The sequence below is a fragment of the Grus americana genome, chromosome 18 (genome assembly GCF_028858705.1).
Source record: "Grus americana isolate bGruAme1 chromosome 18, bGruAme1.mat, whole genome shotgun sequence".
Taxonomy (NCBI): Eukaryota; Metazoa; Chordata; class Aves; order Gruiformes; family Gruidae; genus Grus; species Grus americana.
Genome location: NC_072869.1, coordinates 4,187,130 through 4,207,962, shown reverse-complemented (window position 1 = coordinate 4,207,962; position 20,833 = coordinate 4,187,130). Strand labels below are relative to the sequence as shown.

The 20,833-nt window shown below is 38.9% G+C and overlaps 1 protein-coding gene across 9 annotated transcripts; it reads left to right on the top strand.

Annotated features, from left to right (window-relative positions):
* Positions 1 to 1,010: 1,010 nt before the first annotated feature.
* Positions 1,011 to 20,597, top strand: CEP95 (centrosomal protein 95). Of its 9 annotated transcripts, none has more exons than XM_054846214.1 (22): positions 1,011 to 1,071; positions 2,843 to 2,971; positions 3,981 to 4,088; positions 5,006 to 5,119; positions 6,383 to 6,491; positions 6,882 to 6,991; positions 7,768 to 7,893; positions 8,715 to 8,929; positions 9,375 to 9,414; positions 10,055 to 10,158; positions 11,399 to 11,517; positions 11,766 to 11,898; positions 12,084 to 12,198; positions 12,971 to 13,149; positions 13,426 to 13,518; positions 14,455 to 14,605; positions 15,784 to 15,944; positions 16,472 to 16,546; positions 17,041 to 17,193; positions 18,285 to 18,431; positions 18,518 to 18,589; positions 18,664 to 20,597. In XM_054846214.1, exons 1-22 carry the CDS (start codon positions 1,050 to 1,052, stop codon positions 18,838 to 18,840), a joined length of 2,652 nt encoding a protein of 883 aa, XP_054702189.1. In that variant the 5' UTR covers positions 1,011 to 1,049; the 3' UTR covers positions 18,841 to 20,597. The 9 variants fall into 9 exon arrangements, with proteins under 9 accessions (XP_054702189.1, XP_054702192.1, XP_054702191.1 ...); XM_054846217.1 differs by having other exon boundaries at positions 9,375 to 9,444; positions 10,112 to 10,158; positions 11,769 to 11,898; XM_054846216.1 differs by having other exon boundaries at positions 9,375 to 9,444; positions 10,112 to 10,158.
* Positions 20,598 to 20,833: the final 236 nt, after the last annotated feature.

Below are 20,833 nucleotides of genomic sequence, written 5' to 3'. Positions count from 1 at the left end.
GGATTATATATCTACAAATTACGTCCATAGATTGTTGGAGCTAACATTGCTCCTGATGTTTACTTGCTGCCATTGTTCTTACAGACATAACTGGGATCTTGGCTGCTTCTGTCATGCTCCAGGAGTTTGAGGGTAAGGGGCAGCATTATTTCTAGTCTTGCATGACTTGGTGCAACATGGGAATTCCAGAATTCCTAAGGAGCATGGAGTACTGTTGCTCGGCAAGGAAGATAATACACTTCCACTATCAAACATCTCCAAAAGCGTGTATGCTAGCACCTAATACAGTCAGCTTCACTAGGCAAAACCTTTATTAAAAGGTTCTAACATTCCTGTCACACACAAAAGCCACCGTGTTACCCCACACTTCCCAAGCAAACCTCCATCACCTGCCAATTTAAGGCAAACTGTCCGTGCAGGCAGCCCGGTAACACGAACACCATCTCCGTTATTAGCAAACTGGCCGGGCCTGCAAGGTCAAGTGCTAGAACCTTCCCGTGCTCCAGCTGCCGCCAGAGGCCAGCCCTCTCCCCACCTGATTTTACTCGAGAAAAGGTGAACAGCCGCCTCCCGTTCGGGGTGAGGAAGGCGGAACTACGCCGGGAAAACCCCCACCGACGCCACGCAGCCCAGGGGTTATCGCGCCGCCATTTTAACGCCGCCAACAGCCTTGAGGAGCCTAAACGCTCCCCGGCCAGACCCCAGGCCTGCCGGCGGAGCTCAGCCCGCAGGGCCCGCGTGACGGGCAGAGGGGAGGGACGGGGAGGGCTACAGCGCCCACACCGAGGGGTGCCCGTACCAGGAAGCGAGGACGGGGAAAGCCACGTGACCCGTGCTGCGGCGGGGCTTTGAAACACAAGCGTTCTTCTCCCCGCCCCCCGTTTCTATGACGACCGGCTCTTCCACAACAGTGATGCGGCGCAGGCGGGGTAGCCCCGCCCCTTCCGGCGCAGCCTGGCTAATCAGCGCCGAGGACGCCGAGCGAGGCTATTTAAATTACCCGGGGCGGAGCTATCCCGACTGTCCGTTAGTGTGTGAGGCGCCGCAGCATGGGCAGCGCTGAGGAGAGAGGTAGGGGCGGCCGGGGGCTCCTCTGGAAATCGCTGGTCTCCGAACTGTGGGCGCCCCTCTCTCGCCCTGTCCCGCCGCTGGGGCCAAATTGTGGCAAGGCCCTGCGGGGCCTTGCGGTGAGGCGGGTGCGAGTCCCGGAGGAGCCCCCAGCCTTTGTGCCCTGCGAGGGTGGGGGAAGCAAGGTGGAGAGCTGCCTTTTCTCTCCTCTCTACCTTGTCATCCGCCTGCTGCTCGCATCGCTAGCACCGTCCATTTTATTCAGACGTGCTTTTCTTTAAAGCTTTTTCTTGTGGCTTTTTAAGCTCTTTATGTTAACCTCCCCCTCTCTTGTGTTCCCCCCGGTGACGCTTTTAACTTGATAAAGTTGGTGATGAACAAACAATAATTGAAGTTTTCTAAGACATGTAAGCCTGAAATGTTGGAAGTGCTACTTCAACCTTTCATGCACGTGAAATTATTAAAATGTTATGGTAAAGTGATTTCTGGAACTGAGTGAAGAGTAGAGTGATGGAAAAGTAATACTCCCTGTGTACAGAAGAGTTAACACTGTGCAAATTAGTTTCTGTTGTAGTAACGATACATTTTTTTTTCTTCCAAAGATGATATCCCTTTTCTAGTAACTTAAAGTTCTCAATAATGCTTGTTAAAATATTGTTTTGTTTGCAAAAGCAACATGTAGGGGAAGAATGCAACCTTAAGAGATCGCAGGCTAACAGACATGAAGACGCTTCTGCTTCCAAGTTGATATTTGAATTGGGTGACAAGAAAGACTGTAGAGGATATTTGTACTTAAAAGCACTTGGAATTCAGGACTCAAAGTTTTGGGAAAATCAGGCTGTTGATGCACGCACCTCCTTGTGTTCAACATAGCCTGAAGTTGGTGGAACCATCTCCATGTTCTTGTAATCCTAAACAGCAAACTAATAAAAGTAGTCCTTGAATTTAGCTTTCATGAAGAATGCTTACATTTGCAGCATTGTCATTGCCTGAGAGCATTAGAGGAAACAGGTTGTAAGGGAGAAGCTTGTTTTTCAAAAAGATATATATTGTTTCCGATTCTTGATAAAAGATATATCAAAGTTTATTTTGTCTAGTCCTTCAAGGTTTAGAATTTCTGGCTATGCAGTCAGACCAAAACTTGTTTTTTATTATGCTGAAGAAAAAAAAAGTAATCTGCCCAGCCTGTGGTCCTTTAGTACTCTTCATATCTCATCTTCAGTTGTGCTATAACTGTGTACTTGAACAAGACACTAGCATGTATCATTTCTCACTCTGTCCATGTTTACACCTGAAAGGAGGTTGTAGCGAGGTCGGTGTCAGTCTCTTTTCCCAAGTAACAAGTGATAGGATGAGAGGAGATGGCCTCAAGTTGTGCCAGGAGAGGCTTAGGTATTAAGAAAAAAATCTTCACCAAAAAGGTTATCAAGTATTGGAACAGGCCGCCTGGGGAAGTGGTTGGGTCACCATCCCTGGAGGTATTTAAAGGATGTGTAGATGTGGCGCTTAGGGATGTGGATTAGTGGGACTTGGCAGCGTTAAGTTTGTGCTTGGACTCCATGGTCTTAAAGGTCTTTTCCAACCTAAATTATTCTATCTGAAGGAAACAGGGCATGGAGCAGAAAGCATACATGTTCAATATTTTGGATGACTGGGATAGACCACCTATGGTGGAGTCAAAGACACTCGAACGGGTTCTGTCTTTCACTGTAACTAACTATGTCTTTATTTCTGTGTCTTTCAGTTAACATTAATATATTTTACTTCTTAATAGATTGGGTTGATGTTGCCAATGATCTTTTCAGGAGCTGTCACATAAACCAGCACATAAAGCATCTCTCAGAATGTGATGCTGATGTGTTTGTTCGTCTTTATGAGTCAATCTTAGGAGAAAAAGTACCAGGTGGGAACAATAACTTCTAAACCTGCTTTTCTTTTTTTAATCTCTGTATATTTTGTAATGTACAAATTCAAGTTTGCAAAACTTACTACAGATGTAGGATTTTAAAAGTATTTGTGTCCTTCCAAAGAGAAACACATAAGATTGTCATTCTTTAAGAAGATTTAAGTAATATTGGCCTTTTTTTGTTTTTGTTTTTTTTTTTTGACTGGTATGAATGGCAGCTCTGAGGGGAGTTCACTAGTATAGCTACAGCAAAACTTCTTCTGTTGTAAATTATGTCTTGAAAGCCATACATAGGCACAATACTTTTGAAGGGGGTGAATTGGCTCATTTCTCTTAAAGAAATGTTAATACTGAAGCCTGTTCTCATAAAATGCTTAATACTTATGGTCTGCTAAGAGCTAAGCTGTGATTTAACTCTGGTTTAACCCAACTCCATTTGACTTCAGTGACAACAATTAAGCAAGGGCTATACAATTATGTATTTCTTTGCTTTATGGTAACCTATTGTGTTTGGGAAGTGTCAAGACTCCTACTTGCAGAAGATTTTAATAGCACTGAGGTAACTGGCAGCTGTTGGAGGTAGAACTCCTCTTAAATATAAGCCCGGAACCAAAAATGATGCTGCTCTTAATTAAGTAGAATACATTGCAGTCCAACTAGTCTCTGACAGGGGAGAAGAGACCTTAACACAAACTGCAATTCCATTTGACAGTCTGAACTAGATGTGTGTGCTGGGAGTGAAGGAGGAGCAATACTTTAGTCTCTATTCCTGAATTTAATACTTTAGCTGATAAAATTATCACATCTTCCAGGCAGTGTTCTAAGTTTGTACTCAGTATGTAGAAAAGTTTTTGTATGACCATATGATATTTGGGCTTTTCACCAAGTACACAAGGTATTGGAAAAAAATATTAACTTGTAAGTGAAAGTTAAAGTAGCGTAGTCAAAATATCTGCAATAAGCTATCCATTTAGATACTCTAAAATCTATTATTTACTTTACATAGATTTCATAGCTATTCCTAGAAGCCAAGAAGATGATGCACATAATGTACAAGCAGTAATAGATTCCTTGGCATTGGACTATTTGCAGGTCAGCTTATCACACATCACTGGTAAGTACTTATTTTAATGTAAACAAACGCCAGCTGAATATCTGTGTGGTTTAATTTGAACATTTTATAAGAACCATATGTTATAAAGCATATTCTGATACTCACATGAAAGGTCCTTTTCCTGTAGTGAATGTCATCAAAACACTGAACCCTTGCCTTGGACATCAGGTTATAAATTTAAACAGCAAGCAGAGAGTAAATAAGAGCTGTCTTGTATGACATAGACTTGTTAAGAAATGTCAAAGTTAACAATCAATCATACTTCACTGGTCTGCTAAAGTGTTACCTGAAATCTGTTACTGGTTCAGTATTTTTCTGTATACAGTTAAAGCTTAGAGACTGGGTTTTAAAACATGACCCTTGAATTTCAAACTTGTTACTGAATTTGAAAAAAGTTGGTGAGTAAAGACATGAACCATGTTGTGTCTGTCTTTTGAACACACATAATAGCTTTCATTGCATATTCATATGTATAGTCTTGCATAACATCGTCTGCAAAGAATGAAAACTGCTTGCCTGATATGAAGTATCTCTTTCTAATTTGGTACCTGTACAGTATGGCTGGCATTTGTAATCCTGCCTGCCAGTCCATAGACTTGATTCATGCTGTAGCTAGTGTGTATAAGAAAATATTAAACACCAACTATCCCTGAAAACATTCCTGATTTTTTTAATTTTTTTTTTGTGGAAGCAGGTATAGCATCAATAAACTTTCACTTATTAGAACTGAAAATATGCAACTTTGGGAAACTTTTAAGATAGCTTACGTATGTAGCCATAAATGAGTGACCGCTTGTCTTCTGAGCTGACACCTTCACAAAAATTTCCAAGCACTCTTCTCAAGAAAACTCCTGCTTTGGAAAATTTTTCTTCTGTGAAGTACTAATTACTAATATGTGGCAGTACCTTCTCTTAAGGTGAGAACATTGTGAAAGGAGAAAGGGAATCTATCAGAAACCTCCTCGAAATATTTGATGGTTTGTTAGAGTATCTTACAGAAGAAGTCAGTGACTCATCTTCTCAGAATGGAGGTGAGTGGGCAGATGTCCTAGTTTAAGGTATTACGTTCTGCTAGTGCTATATTATGGACAGCTTGCTTTTTCTGTTTGTCTGCTATCAAGTTAGCTTGCTGAGGGCTTTATGACCATAGTTCTTGGTGTTCATGGGTGGAATACAGCTCCCGTAATAGGTAAAAACTGTTCGTTGTTCTCACTGGCAGCTATAGGGAATGATACCCATTGGAAGATGTAAGCTTTGTGAAACCTTGTTTTAGGATACCCAAGGTGTTTGCAATGTAGCAAAGATTTATTTGGGTTTTTTGCCTTATTGATAACCTTGACAACGCAGAACAGGACAAAGACTGAAACTGACCATGGGGGAAAGAAATTTCAGTGGCCAAACTGAGTATTTACATTCCTTGTAAACAATGATAAAACAGATAATTTATTTTCCCCCAAACTTGTTAAAAGGCAAGAATTGAGGAACATAATTTTTCTGCTTCATTGTTGTGGCAGAAACCTACTCCAGACAATTGATCCTCTGTTAGTATGTTACTTTTCAACTTGTAAGTAAAATGATTTATGGTTAGGATTCAGGGAGGGAAATGTTGACTTTAATTGGAATGATGAGCAAACATCCCCTTTCCTTACTAGGAGACAAACAGGGGGATGACTTCAGCTTTCCTGTGAAGTGGGTCTTGGGAGCAGATCCATAGCAGGGGCTATTTTGAGGAAAATGCTAAACAGGGGAAGAGAAGCTTCACAGCCCTTCAGAGGCATCATCCTTACTGCAGACTGAGTACTGATCTTCCTTTCTTAAAGCTGATAAGAACTGTCATCACTGGCTGTTGCACCCTGTGAGTAAAGGGGAGAGCACTTGGTGGCCGAGACCATCTCCTGTCCTGTTTCACTGTGAAAGGCAGAAAGAGGGCAGCAGCACTTTTCATTGCCTGTACTTCTGCTTTTCCCTTCTCTCAGACTGCCAGTGCTGCTGCTACCCAATAGGTGTTAGTGGCTCCGTTTTTCTAGTTATGAGTACAGGATTTAATTCTTTTGAGGAAGAAGAAAGGGGTTGTTTATAATTGAAACAATAGAGCATATGATAGTTGTATTGCTTTTCTTACCATAAAAGTTGCCCCTCCTTCCCAAGGGGTGGCATTATATGTCGTCATTTTAGATATCATCATTAAAATGTTTTATTACATTTAAACTGTTTTGATGATATTGGCAGTAATACCTGTTAGTTAATAGGTAGAAGTAGTTTTCTGAAAATAATAGCCTCTTCATTATTAACAGATGAGGCAAATGTGCTATCCAATAATGAAATTCAAATTGCATCTCAAGAGCAGCTGGAAAGCAGTGCTGGTCAACTTGTGCAACCTTCAATATCCTCATCAGTTGAAGGGTAAGAACAATTCTGAATATTTGCATTGACCTAGTGATTGACTATCTTTTTGTGTATCTGTAGAGAAACAAGTAGGTTTTTAATGGTATGCAAGTAGGAAACATACTGATTACTTATGTCGAATTGAATGTGAGGTTTCCCTTAAGTTTACATGTGGAATGAAACAAGTTGAAAACCTTGTCTCAGTTTTAAATTATTGTAATTTAGTTAAACTGCATTCGAATTATCTTCGTGACTTATACATTGGTTTGTTCTGTAGAAGCTGGTCTCCTACACTGTTAATAGCCAGCTGCCTGAAGTGGAGTTGCCACTCTTCTGCAGCTCCATCTTGTGGACTGAAGGGGAAAAGATTTTTAGAGTAAATATTTTATGTCTTCATGTTCCTCTTAGGTCCCAGTCAGAATTTTTTGTTCCATCTTGTGATGTAGATGGATCAGAATCTACCAGTGAATTAATTAGACTTGGAGATACTGCTCATTCATTTTCCAAAAGAGAGGAAGGTGAGTTTGGGTGAAAAAAATTTTAAAACTACTCTGTAGTAACATTGCTAGGCTTTTTTTGTTGTTTCATTTTAAAAAGGTTTTTTTTTTCAGACAAATATTTTGTTTTAAATTCTTGTTTTACAAAAAAACCCTACACCCACAAAAAAAACCAACCCACAATAAGCAAACGTACCTGTAGTTGATCTTGTTGAACTTAAAACATAGATTTCTTGAGTATTGCAGACGCTGTTTTTCATGACTCCTGAGCTACATTATTTGGGTAAAAGTTTGTTGTTTGACTTCTAGTTCAGTTCTCCCTACAAAGACATTTTTATTTTGTTCAACAGACTAAGAGATTTCTGAAGTCTTTAATTTATTTCATTTCTTGCAGCATAAAATGTATTATTTAAGACTGTAAAATAACTAAGAAGTTCATTCTTAAAGAAGACTTGTTAGGACTGTGTGCCACTTAAAATCATTATGAGTGGTTCTGGAACAAATAACGTGCAGACTACTCAAATGGTGTCCATTTCTGTTTCCTGTTTTCCTATAAGAATATTCCTATTCTTATTGGTGATTAAGCTCTCTAAGTAAAGGCATAAAGAAAATTATGAATTATGACATTTTTACTGCATAGAATTAAAAGTAGGAATTTAACAGAGCTATTTTGATCATAGTATGGATTGCTAATACCAAGTTATTAACATACCAAACATGAAAAATGTCCATCTAAACAGTTCATAGCAAGATGCTTTATAGTTCTTAATTTAATCTTTTTCAAACACAACTTCTAGAATTCCAGTTGCCTGAATTGTTACCAGCAGAAAAGGACAAAGAATCTAAAAACTCTGAGGCTATTGCGACATTACCTAGACAGTTCTCTGAAGCTGAAAGGACCATTGTAAAGGAGAAGGAAGATGGTGAGTAATCATTCTTCTGATATCTAATCATGATTTTGACAAAGGGGTGTAGGGTACTAAGGTAAGTGTAGAGGGGAACCTTAGTCATGGATGGAAACACTTTAGCTATATTTTGAAATAAATACATACTTTTCAGAATTTTTATGGTTTAGTGTTCCAGATGATGCATACTCCATTATCTGGGGTATTTCTGCTTAGCTAGGATTCAGCTTCAGCTAGGTTTTTTCCTTTTGTGGTTCAATAAGCAAAATACTAAAAGTAAAAAGTCCTTGTGGAAAATCCTGGCATCCAAAATCACATTCTCAAGGGGGCTTTCATGCTGTTCTCTCAAGGACAGTTACAGATAGACTGTGCATTGGGTGAATCATTCTGACAGGTGGCAGTCATCTCCAGTTGTCCCTGGCCTCTGCTGACTACAGCTCTGTCATTGCTTAGAATTCCTGCATGTGAGCAGGCATTCCCCAGCATGTATCTAAAATGAGTGTGCAGGGAAAAACACAGCAAATCGAAAGCTATTTACTGTGTATGCACATAGCTACACCCATGCAGTATGAGAGCAGTATACTCATATATATAGTCATGAAAAACTTAGAAAAGTAGTGAGACAGGGAGGGGCTGCAGTAGGTATCTCTGTAAACAGAAAAGTAACATGGTAAGGCATAAAAATGGTACAGTACTCTTCTGTGCAATCCAACAAAGATGGTAGCTAACATTAGGTATTTAGATACTTCCATCTAATATGTATGGAGAATATACAAAACTAACATTCTGCTTTCACAGATAACACTTAAACTTCAAGTTCTTCATATTTGTCTCTTAAGGATCAATGGAGTCTGTTCATACTACTGAACCTCAAAAAGAGAGTTTGAGTGCTAGTGCTCTGAGGCTTGGGGAGCCTATACAGCAAGCTATTCCTTTGCTACCACCATTTCAGCCTTTGGAAGCCAGACCTCATTGTCCTGGATGGAGAGATTATCAGAGCTCAGCCAGCCAGTCAGCAACTTTGGCTAACAGTCAAAGATTGACAATTCCTACTGTAAGTGAAAACCTATCCATTTATTTATTTATTTATTTATTTATTTTTAGTAATCAATACTGCTTTCATTTTAAAACATTCTAGTATACTTGCTGAATGGGAGTAGTTGGTCTCTGAAGAACATTTCTGAATGTGTCAGATTTTATCTTCAGTTCAAAGAATTTTAGATTGTGGATTCATTCTTCACTGTGTCCAGAGAAGTTGTTAATTTGAGGCGGGGGGTGTGTGGGTGTGTGTGGGGGTGTGTTTTATACACATATACATGTGCATCTCCATAATCAGTGTAACTGCACAGTTTACAATATAGTAAACAAAATAATTATAGGATATTTTTATTTATCTATAAAATCAGCATTGATTTCCATATGCAGACAAACCTAACATAGCACCTTCCTGTCAACCCTCTCCTGTGAATTTATAGAAAACACGTTGCTTTTTATTTCAGCTTGAAAAGTCACTTATACAAAAATCTGAAGAAGTTTCTGGTAAGCTTCCTCTATCAAGGAAAATCCCTGGTGAGAGAAAATTTTGCTTCCTATAGAGTAACTCTTGAATGTCAAATGCTGCGTTTATTTTTATTGGCATTACAAGAAACATGGTTTTGAAACTACTAGTACATTTTTTTTTAAATTCATCCACAAGTTCATATTTCTATCTCTGTTTTATAGAGAAACAAAAAAAGGTTACTTTTAAACTGTTCACTCTGCTGGAGGAAAATAATCTGTGTCCCTAGTTCAACTCCTTTCTTAGTTAATCCAGTTAAGATGTGCCTATGCTATAGAAGTCTCTTCTAGCAGATAACTCCCATGGCTGAGCTTATTCTGAGCAGAGAAACATGGACCAAACAAGCCAGTTTCAACTCTAGGAAAAAGCCATTAACTGCTATTGTAGAAAAAGCTTAGAAGCTAGTTTTCAGTGCTTATTTTTCTCTGTTGCCTGGGAAACACTGCGTACCTTTTTAGTTTCCATAGCATTCCCATGGCACTGAACATTCAAAATTTGAGAGATTACCAAAATGAATGTCACAACTGTGTAACCACAGTTGCTTTGTCATTCTGTTCCCTTTGAATAATTTGTATCTAAAGGCTATGGATCACCTCTTTTTTCACTTGTTCCCCACATTAGCAGGCACAGTACAGTCTGTACCATCAACTAACACTTATCTGTCATCTGCTTCTGCAGTGGGAGACAAGGTGGTACCAAATGATGCTGAGGACGATGTGGCAAAGGTAGATGTTGCATCTTTACCTTATTTGTGGAAATTCAGTCAATATTTTTGGATTTATGCTTAATTCTCCTGATACCTTGTGGTACTTCTGGGCTTTTTTCAAGCCTGCTTTTGCCTTGCTTCAATATACAATTAGCGATGCAATGTTGTTAGACTATGGCTATGTACAGTTTATAAGTCACGTCAGTTCTTTCTGGAGGTGTTTGCTCCAAGAAGTATAAGTGCCAGTATCTATAGAGTTCTAATTTATCACAACCCGCTAGTTACTAGTTATCTTGGTTTTAATCAAAGATGTACAAAACACAAGAGTACAGTCGTGTCCTTTCTCTGAAGGATATCAGTATTCTAAATTAGTAAGAATTTTGGTTTTCTGGGGTTGTTCAGACTCCAATAAAATTCAGATTTTTGCTCCCTTCCCAAAGATCACTGAATTGCATGGCTATATTCTTTAATCTTATTTCCTCGGATTGTCCTTTGCTTTTCAAACTGAGTAATGCAAACCCCACAAATTGATCAGCAGATGCCATTCCGTGCTTGTAAACATGTCTGTATAGGAAGTTCCTTGCTCTGGAAAACGCTTTTTTTGCCTTCTACAACCACAAGAGGTACTCACAGACTTCATTTGTTCCAATAGTTTCAACAGCTTTTACCTCTACATTGCCCATTTAAAACATTGTCTCTGTTTAAAACTCATTTTCCATTGGTGTATTTGCAAGTATATGCATGCCAACCCCAAACTACTCCAGTTTAAACAGGGTAGTTACCAGGCAGTACTAAACCAGTGTAACTGAATGGCATAAGGACATAAGCGTTTTCTTTTAGTTTGCTGTGAATTGCAGCTTAGTCTATAGTCAGTGAGGTATATCTTACATTACTTGGCGCTAGTCCCAGGTTAATGAGGTTTTAGAATAGAAAAAAAAAAACCCTAGAACTTGTTTTTCTGGTTCAGCAGTTTAGCTGTAGATGAGTCTTGAACTGATCTTCTATATTTGTGCTAGTCTGTTTCTTTAAACATCTAATTCTCTAAAGCATACTATCTTCAGTCAGGGACCTGGACATATAACTACTTTTATTTTTTTATATATATATATATATATATATATATATGTAAAATCATAGGGTTTGAGACAGTTCTCCTATAAAAGCTGTTGTAGGATCTCTCTACTCACATGATCTATGGTATTTCTGAGCCTCACTGTGAAGATCTTAAAATTTTAGTTTACTCTCGCTCATTTTCCTAGGTTCCCTGGGTGTATAGGACTTCACCTGCTGCTGCTTTACATCAAAAACTCCCACTACATACTGAACAAGTAACACAAACTCCACAAGCTGAATCTAGATATCTGCCCAGAAAGAAAAGGTAAGTTTTTTGGTATTGAGTCTCTTCCTCCTTGGCTGCATAACAGTGAAAGATTAATTTTAACAGACAGATTTCCTGTTTCTCCTGACACACGTGCATTTTCTTAAATATAGGCATTTATACATTTGGCTTTTACTTAATCCTATAAAAATGTGCTTGTGCAAAAAAAGTGAACTGGAATTGTACGAGGTACTGCTTATCTTCAAGGTTTTAAAATAGAAATGAAATCTGTCTATTTTCTGTTTTAGCAGATATGAAAGTTCTTCCACAGAATCACTTGAAGAGTCTTTTTCCCACAGAACAACAAAGGAAAAGCTATCTGAGCAAGAGCTTCATGAAGTGTCAGAAAAACTCTCTTGCAGGTTAAATGAACTAGATTTAGTAAGTGAAATCTATTCTTTATTGTATCTGAGCAAGTTAGCCTTAGTAACAATAGTGGAGAGAACCAGAATATAAATTTAATATTGATGAAAAGGAAATCTGCAACTAACACCTGACTTCAGACAGTTCTAAATTTTGAATGAACTATTGAACCTGCCCCCCCCCCCCCAAAATCTATCCAACAGATGTTACAGAGAGCTTTGGGTGGGCATACCAGAGAAGAAGAGTTGACAGATGAAGACAACCTGTCTCAGCACAGTGACAGCGTCATGGATTATCGCCGAAGGAAAGCTGAACGAGGTAACAATGCTTATGTCACTTCAGTATTAGGATGGAAAGGAACATAAAAAAAATCCTTCTCATGTAAAGCTGATAGTAACTAACTGTGAGTAGTTCAGTGAAAGTTTTGTATTATTAGTTCACTTATATTTTTGTTTAAATCCAAACTTGAACAACAGTAACAATTAAAATTAAGTTCCCGTTTAACACTTAAATAGCTATGGTAAAACTTTACTAAAAGGCAAACACAGTAAAAACCATGCAGAATGTGGGGGGAGGGATGGAACACAAGCTCGTTGGTAGGACTGTGGTTCTAAAACGAGGGCCTATTCACAGTACACTTCACTGCAGATCCTTCTGTGCTGAACACAGTATGTACATCTAAGTATCTTACAAAACATTGTGTGTGTTGGTGGCAATGTGATGAAATAACACCCTGTATGTACACCAGGCTATAAAACTATCCTATAGCTTGATCTAATCCACATACCCAACATTATATTGCAAGATGGAGCTGTTTGTGATCCTGGCATAGAGAGTCTCTCACTTTGATTTACCTTTGCTGCTTTTTCCTTCCCCATCTTGAATATCTCCTGGCACCTTTGCTATTATACAGGGATAATTCTAAGGGTAAAGGCTTTAGCTTTTTATGACCTAATTTGTGCTAAACTTTTTGTCTTGTATCCTGTATGGATTTGGGGGGGGGGGGTGTGTGTGCTTTTTTTCTTTATGCTTGTCTGGAGGGGTGTTTTTGTTTCAAGTTAGATACTCAATGAATCGCCTTTCCTTACAGACACACCACGTCTGAGGTACCCAAGCAGGCCACGATCCCTTTCTCCATCCTCACCCTCATCTCAGCATCAGCTCTTTTCTGAGTTGGAAGATAAACTTTGCAGTAATGGAACAGGCCAAATAAGGAAAATACACAGCCAGTTGCAAAAAGAAAGGGATGAAAGAACAAAAAAAGCAAAGGTAATTTCTAGGTTAGACCTATTGGTCATTCTTACCAACAGTTACACTAAGAGCAGTGAAACTGAATGCTCTTACTTAAGAGGGGCATCTGGCCTACTGCAGTAATTTTCTACTGTTGTATCTGTAGAATGCTGAGGAAGGGACTTAAGCCCTACATTTTGCAAAAAAGAGAGTTTAAAGTGAAAGAAGCTACTTTGACCCGTACATTGAACAAGTTAATGAAGTGGTCACATAGACTGATTTCCTGTGCAGAGTCCTCTTATTTCTATTTTCTAGGTGGTCGCTAAAGCTTACGAAGATGAACTAAGAATTTATGAAGCTAGGGAGAGGCTTAGACTTTCCAAGCTTAGAGAAGTCATCAAGGAAATGGTATGTGATGCACTATGGTGATTGTTGGTTATTATGGTTTTTGTTTTAAATTTGTCTAGATAAGCTGTCCAGACACTGGATATATCTTTTGGGTACAAAAACGTCTCGACTTCCAGTGTCATAGTTACAGTGCTGTATATTACTGAAGTAGTAAACGGGACAGCTTTTCCTGAGATAGGTACAACCAAGGGACAAGTAGTTTTACAAGTTTCAGCACTTCTGTGTATTAAGAATAATACCTATTTTTATGGGTTACAACCACCATGTTTTCCACATGAAGTAGTAACTTCAAGACACTCAGATTTAAAGAATTAAACTGAGCAGGTAGGTAGCTTCCATAGACTGGCCTAAGCTTCTCCCCAGATGGGTACTTTTTCACACACACACACACACACACACACCCCCCCACCCACCCACCCACCCCCCCCCCCCCCCCCGCAACAGCTAGGCTAATAAGGTTGGAGCACCTGTACACTGTAGGCACTCTGCTTAATATTGTCATAGTCTTTTTTTAACTACTCTAAAAGTTGGGTTTGTGCAAGGATGATTCTCTAATGTTATGAATACAGCAAAGGGTTTTTTGCTATTTTCTTACACGCTACTGGAACAGCAAAGAACCTAAGCTGAAAAGCTCTGTCATACCAACATAGGCTGCACTGGCCCTTTTCACCACCTTTGCAGAAGCATTCTGTAGGCTGCTGCAGTAGTGCTAAGTACTACAAAAGAGCTGAGGTTATGCAATAATGAGATTTAACCTTTATTTGAACCCTGACCTGCATTTGGTAAATTCTGGCCTCCTGGAGAATCCAATTCAATATGTCCAAATTCTCATTCTAAAGTTTCAAAGACATTTAAGTTCTGATATCTAAACTATGTGATCTATCAGTCTTTCCCTTCTCATACCTGTTCTCCATCTGTTTTACATCTGCTCCTAAGGAACAAGAATACAAAGAAAACATCTTTAAAGAACCTCCAAAAATGCCTCAGCCAGTGAAAGTTTATTCTAGAAAAACCACACCTCGGAATCCCAAATACAGCCAGTGGATTCCAAAACGAGGGACTGTGAAGCCAAAGAAAGCAGCTCCAAGTAAGAACTGCAAAACTATACTTGGTGGAAAACTGGCATCTTCTGAAAGCATGTGTTGAACTCCAAGAATAAAGGCATCAGTCCAACATATACCAGTCAGCTGTAGCATTTTCCCCTTCTTATGACCTCTATATGTCTGGATTTTTGTTAGGGCAGATAATGCTTTAAGTAAATGTAAACTACAATCAAAACTGTGACCCATTTGCTACCTCCTTAAAATCCCTTGGATTATTTTCAAGGCTTGTTTCCATTACTGCTACTCCTATGCTTGCTCCACTTTAGTCTGAGCTCAGTCTTTTTTTTTTTTTTTTTTTTTTTCCTGAGCATGTATCAGATTGAAAATTGGGCCTTTAGCTTGAGTGGGCTGGTGCTGAGCCATGTACAGGTAATAGAGCAGAAGCTGTCAAACACTATCATCTTCCTTGCAAGACCCTGCCATGGTGGTGTTAATGTGGCCACCGGTTTTGCTGAGCAAGCGATGCTCCAGGAACAGCCAACATGCAAATCACTGGTTCAGTTTTGGTAAACACATATACATAAGCATGCGCAAAGATCATGGCATAATCCCCTACATATCTGAGTGTTGCTCAGGTACGCTGTTGTTTTTTTTCCCCCACTGTTTAAAGGACATATACTTGGTTAATACCCATTTGTTTCATCTCCCCATCATCTTTTCCTGCCAGATAGATCAAAGATGTAATGGAAATGAGCTGGTTGCAAACCAGTTTATCTTCCACCTGTATAATTGAGCTGGATCTGTCACTACTACTGCTGTATTAACATTATTTTAAGTTGCTGCAGCCAGTGAGAGAGACAGATAAAGAAATTGCAGATTAGTGATGGTCAGAACCATTTGAAGAAAGAAGGGGATACCTGTCTTAATGGGATGTGGTGGTGGTGGGAGGGTAATAACACCTGAGCTATAAAAGCAATTTTTCAGCAGAAAAAAGCAAACAAAAACACACACCAAAAACTTGGGATTACTTTCTCTGCTGCTGTACTAACAGAGTGATGTTATGTCCTGCTGGGTTTAGCTTGACATCATAATAGCAGCATAGTAGTTGTATATAGTGTTCAATCTAAAGTATTTTATAACCTAGGCTGACGCTGTCTGGAAGAATTTACCACTAAATGTATTCTCCAGGAATTTATTGCTTACATCTGCCTTTACCTTGTAGTGAAAGTAAGAGATGATGACCTCCTATTTCAGCTACTGGAAGAGTTCCCCCACCTGCATATTTCCCACCATACTATGAATAAAATGTGGCGGCAGCAGCTTGCACATACTGAACAACTTAAGGCAGCTTCGGGCAGAACTAGATCACAACTCCAAAATGAAGTGAGCATTCTTATTCTTACTTTCTAAGTATCAGCAGGAATGGTATCTCTGACAGAATAGTTAGCAGTCATCAATTTGTATTGCGTAATAAAATTGTAATAAGATCATTCTGACTCTGGTATGCAGCATAGATAGGGTACATGCACAGCAGAAGCACAATATGAAAGGATGTATATCAGAGCTTGGTTACTTAAATAGGGATGTACATATCTAGACACATGGGTTCAACTTTTTATCAGCCTCTTGAATATAATGTTCATTTTTTATACTAGTTGATCTAGTACTGCCCAGGATTGCTATTGCTTTTTTAAAAGCATGTTGTAGTTTTGAGTGCTAGTTCTGAATAGACTTTTACTTTAAAAGTTAGTTGTGAGATCCAGAAGTTGATTTAACTTATGCACAGTAACTGTCAACATAAAAACCAAAACATAGCAGAGGAGCAATGTTTAAAACTCTTACACACATCTGCCTGTCCTGTAGGATGATGGGCATAACTAGCTTTTTTTTTTTTTTTTTTAAACCTCCAGGTTCAACAAGCCCTGAAGAAGCATGAGCTTCTTGTTGCAATTATTAAGAAAGATCAAGACCATAACAAGAGACTGGTATGTTCCTTGAAGGAAAAATTCATGTTGAGCTGGCTAGAATGCATATTCACTGGTCCATGAAAGTGGTTTTTTATCTTACAACAGTTTTATGCATCTTGAGTAGCTGTGGTCTCACATGCCACGTAAACTGTTTGCTGTGTGGCTAGTGAGGTCATGGGACTAGAATATTATTATACTGAACTGTTGCTTTAAAAGTGCAAACAAATTCTAAGAATGTGCAAGGAAGAGAGATTTCAGGCTCCTGGGGTTACTGGTAAGAACACCAGCTGCCATGGCAATGCTAACTCCTTAATTATATAGTGCTTTTGATGGCACCACTTTGCTAAATCAGTGGTGACTAAAGCTGTAAACTGTAAATGCAGTGTAAAATTGGGGTAGGGAGAAGGTCCTTAGTAAAGGTCCCTATTTATTTAGCAATGATTAACAAAGCTTTGCCTGCAGCAATATCTATTGGAAGCCTGGTGGTCTTACAGCTACTGTTTTCCATTTAGCAAGAATTTAAGCAACGTATCTACCGACAGAAATGGGCTCAGAATAGAGTGAGCGAGAAACGCCGGCAAATTGCTCGAGCCAGGAAATATTATGAAGATTACCGGGTTCAGTTGCGTGCCAAGCTGATGCGGGCTAGGACACGGGAAGAAAAGGTAAGTACAAGATGTCTTGCTCTGCCAGCATGGAGTTCTTTTTTGTTTGGACCCCATAGTCTGTTAGTTGAAATACTGGTATGAGTAGACAGCAAGTTAAGTCAACAGAGCATAGGAGCCAGATTTAAATGGTTGTTCAGTTAAGGCCACAGATGAAAAGGTTCTGTCTTTAGAAACACTGATACAGTTTATGGCAAACCACCGTAAAACAAGGAAGGGTGCTTTATGGGGTTAAGAGAAGGAGAGAAAGGGTGAAGTATCAGCATGGAAAAACAAGACTGGTAACATGAGAAATTGGGGAAATGAGTTTTCAGAAACAGTAGGATTAAGAAGTTGTTCCTATAGTTACTATCCAAAGAAAACAATCTAAATCTTCAGTTAAGGAAACTGATCAAGAAGACAGCTTTGTTATTCAGTTATGTTTGTTAAACAAAGCAGACTTTTTGACAGATATGATCACTAATTAGGGCTGGACATCAGAGCTAAGGAAAGCAAGTAGAGTTATTATGCTTTGAGAATTGTGTATCTGCTCTTGCACCTTCTAAAATAAGAGACTAGTAGTTCAGCGCGTAATCCACTATTAGCGATTTGAGAACTGTTTGCTTCAAGCTGCACAGCGCTGTAGCTGGTAAGTGTTTTTTTGTATAAATGGAAAGCCTGAGTACAGGCTGGATTTCCTGCTATTGGAAAACTGGATGAAGGTCCTGAAGTTAGACAGCAGAATGCAGGGTGGGCTGTAAATCACAGCACACAGTCAAAGACTCTGGCTTGCATTGTCAGGTTGTCTGAAGTGATTTTAAAAATGTAATATACATTTGCTGTTCTAGCCCCTTTCTTAGTAATATGGCTAAACTGACATGAAAAATTAATTTTATCTATCAGAATTTCAGCTAAAGGAGTAATACAAATACAGCTCAGCTCTATCTGTACCACCATTACTAGATACATAACTGTGTACTTTTCAATGAGTAATGATCTATCTTCATGTGATCACTGTTCCATCGGGAAATAAAGCAGCTGAAAAATGTAAATGTATACTTAAGAGTTTCTGGAAAAAGTTTTTTAGGTTTGCTTTTTTTAATTGCTGGCAGATATTTAAAAACTTATTTGAAGAAGGCTTAGAAATTCAGAAGCAAAGACTGAAGGACCTGAGAGCGTATGCTCAAGAGAAGCGTGCTGAGCAAAGGAGAGAGCATCAAAATGAGTTGGAGTCTATGGAGAACTATTACAAAGATCAGGTAAAGCTTAATCTGCATCAAAGTCAGTATTTTTCACACTAGAAGTCTTTTCTTTAATTGGTTCAACTCAAACGTGTTCTGTTTAGTTTTCCATGCTAGCAGAAGCTTTATCTCAAGAACGCCAAGCAATCCAAACCAGAGAAAAAGCACAAGCACAAGTAGGTATTTTTAGTTTTGTGTAAATGTCTTTTCTTTTTATGTGCTGTGGCTAATGTGTCTGTATTTTCTTTAGATGCTACAGAAAACAAAAAGAGAATTGAGATCAAGGATGGAAAAGGAAATACAGCAACTGCAAGCAGCAATAATGCAAAGTGATGATGACACCTTTTTTCAAGAACTAGAAGCAGACAGACTGAAATCTAGACTTCAGATGGCTTCCTTTCAATATAGCAAAAGCCATTTCTTGTAAGACTTATGGTAAATATCACTGCAATTCTCTCTGGCTAAGATGATGAGAATCTTTGAGAGCTGCTGTAACAGGAAGATGATGTGTTGCTGGTTTTGTCTATCGGGTCTGTCATTTTGACAGGTCAGAGGTGTAGCTGCTGGTATCTGGGATCTCTACAGCACTTTTACGTTCACCAATAAAGTTTTTAAACTACTTTCTACCTTCTTAGCAAGGCTGAGATAATGTTGAGCTCCACACAAAGGAAGTGGGATGATGTCAGTGTGCTTGAGTGAAGTTACCTTCGTGGAACAGGGGAATGCTAACCCTCCTCTATGCCTGTGCTGGTTCTGACATTGCTGGATCCATGCTAACACTGTTAGCCAGAAACTACTGGATTGGAAAGCTCACAAAGTTGTTCAAGTTTCCTTTAGAAGGACAAGTTAGAGGCCACCTGCAATAAACCTGACAAAACCCAGTAATTTTAATGTATTAGGCAAGGGAGGGCTACCTATTCTACACCATACTGTGTTTGCAATTTTGGTGTTGCTGGCTTGTTAATGGCAAAGCATATAAAGTACTACTTCCTATGCCTCAAATGTATTGGAAAAGTAGTTTAAAATAGAAAACCATGAAAATTCTTCTAAAGCAGTAAAATATAAGCTTCTTCAAGAATTGAAACCTGGGAAGGAGCTGTGGCCAGCATTCCTAATTATTTTCAACAAGGGTATACTAATAGGTATGTGCTCTGTAGTGGTTTCTGTAGGTATTTCAATTGTTGAATTTCACACAGGAGTTTCAAAACTACATCAGCCCACAGGTAAACAAGCAAAGTTTTGTTTCAATTGATCCAGTTCAAAAGGGAGTCAGAGTAATGCTATGTACAAATGGACAAGCAATAACAACCATGTTTGTTTGCTCCTAGAAGCAGATTACTTGGGCAAAAGTTGTGCAACAGTACTTGTATTTAGCACCCTGGTTAGTTTTTTTTAGGGAGAAGCAAATTAGTTCTAGTTCTGTCAGTGTGAAGCAAGAGTAAGTAGTGATTAAAAAAATCCAACATTCAGCTTTTACCATACTACAGGTTGTAAGGTCTGCTGCTAGGCAGAGTAGGAGCTGACAATAGGTACTACACCTATCCTTATAGAATCATCATGTGCTATAAACAATACATTGTGTAGTAGAAAATTCAAGTTTCAGCAGCCATGCATTATGGGCCCTGTGAGATGCAAACACAGGGATGAATACTTAAACTGAGAACAAATGACATAAACCCAAGCTGACAATTAGTAGAAGCACATTACTGACATTCTCCTGTGCTTGACAAAACTACAATTTTTTAAATAGTTTATCTTGGTAATGAGGATGAACTAAAGTGTAATTTTAAGCAGGGTCTAGTAGAAGAGTTCTTGCTTAAAATTGTATGTGTGAGAAGTGATATGAACATACTGGAATTAATTGCATTATGTATACAATATTTAAAGCTTGCTCCGAGATGGTGTCTGTTGTTGAAAATGCACTCAGTGAATTAAGAGTCATGCATTGGGAAGAAAAGAGAGCTAAGCAGAAAAAAAAAAAACCAAAACCCAAAAGCCCCCAGCAGCAGAGATGCTTCCTTTACAGATTAAAAAAACCCCAAAAACCAGCTGGCAGTTACAGTATGATGCACCTCACTTCACAAAACCCAAAACACACACAACAAAGAACCTCTACAAAACCAGAAACCCACACCCTGACTTTCTTAACAACCATTTCCAGGGAGTTGCTCTAAGCCAGGCTGATGTGAAGTCTTTAAGGGAAAATATTTACCAGCTAAGTTGGTCAAATTTAACAAGTATTTACCAAATTTATTTACCCTTTTTCTTCCCTTAAGGAAGATGGTTTAGCTTTGCTAAATTTTGAAAGGAGACATCTGTTCACCAATGCCGAGAGAAAGTCCTCGCCAAGACACATGTACACCATTGCATGAAAGCCAAAAGTAAGACCTTTTTTCTTTGACTAGAACATTTAGCACCAT

Excerpts from the sequence above, each read along its gene's own strand:
- CEP95 (XM_054846210.1), top strand. The coding sequence starts at position 2,788 with ATGTCTTTATTTCTGTGTCTTTCAGTTAACATTAATATATTTTACTTC. Across the intron at positions 6,992-7,767 it reads ATTTTCCAAAAGAGAGGAAG|AATTCCAGTTGCCTGAATTG; the intron begins GTGAGTTTGGGT and ends CACAACTTCTAG. Across the intron at positions 9,415-10,054 it reads AAAATCTGAAGAAGTTTCTG|CAGGCACAGTACAGTCTGTA; the intron begins GTAAGCTTCCTC and ends TCCCCACATTAG.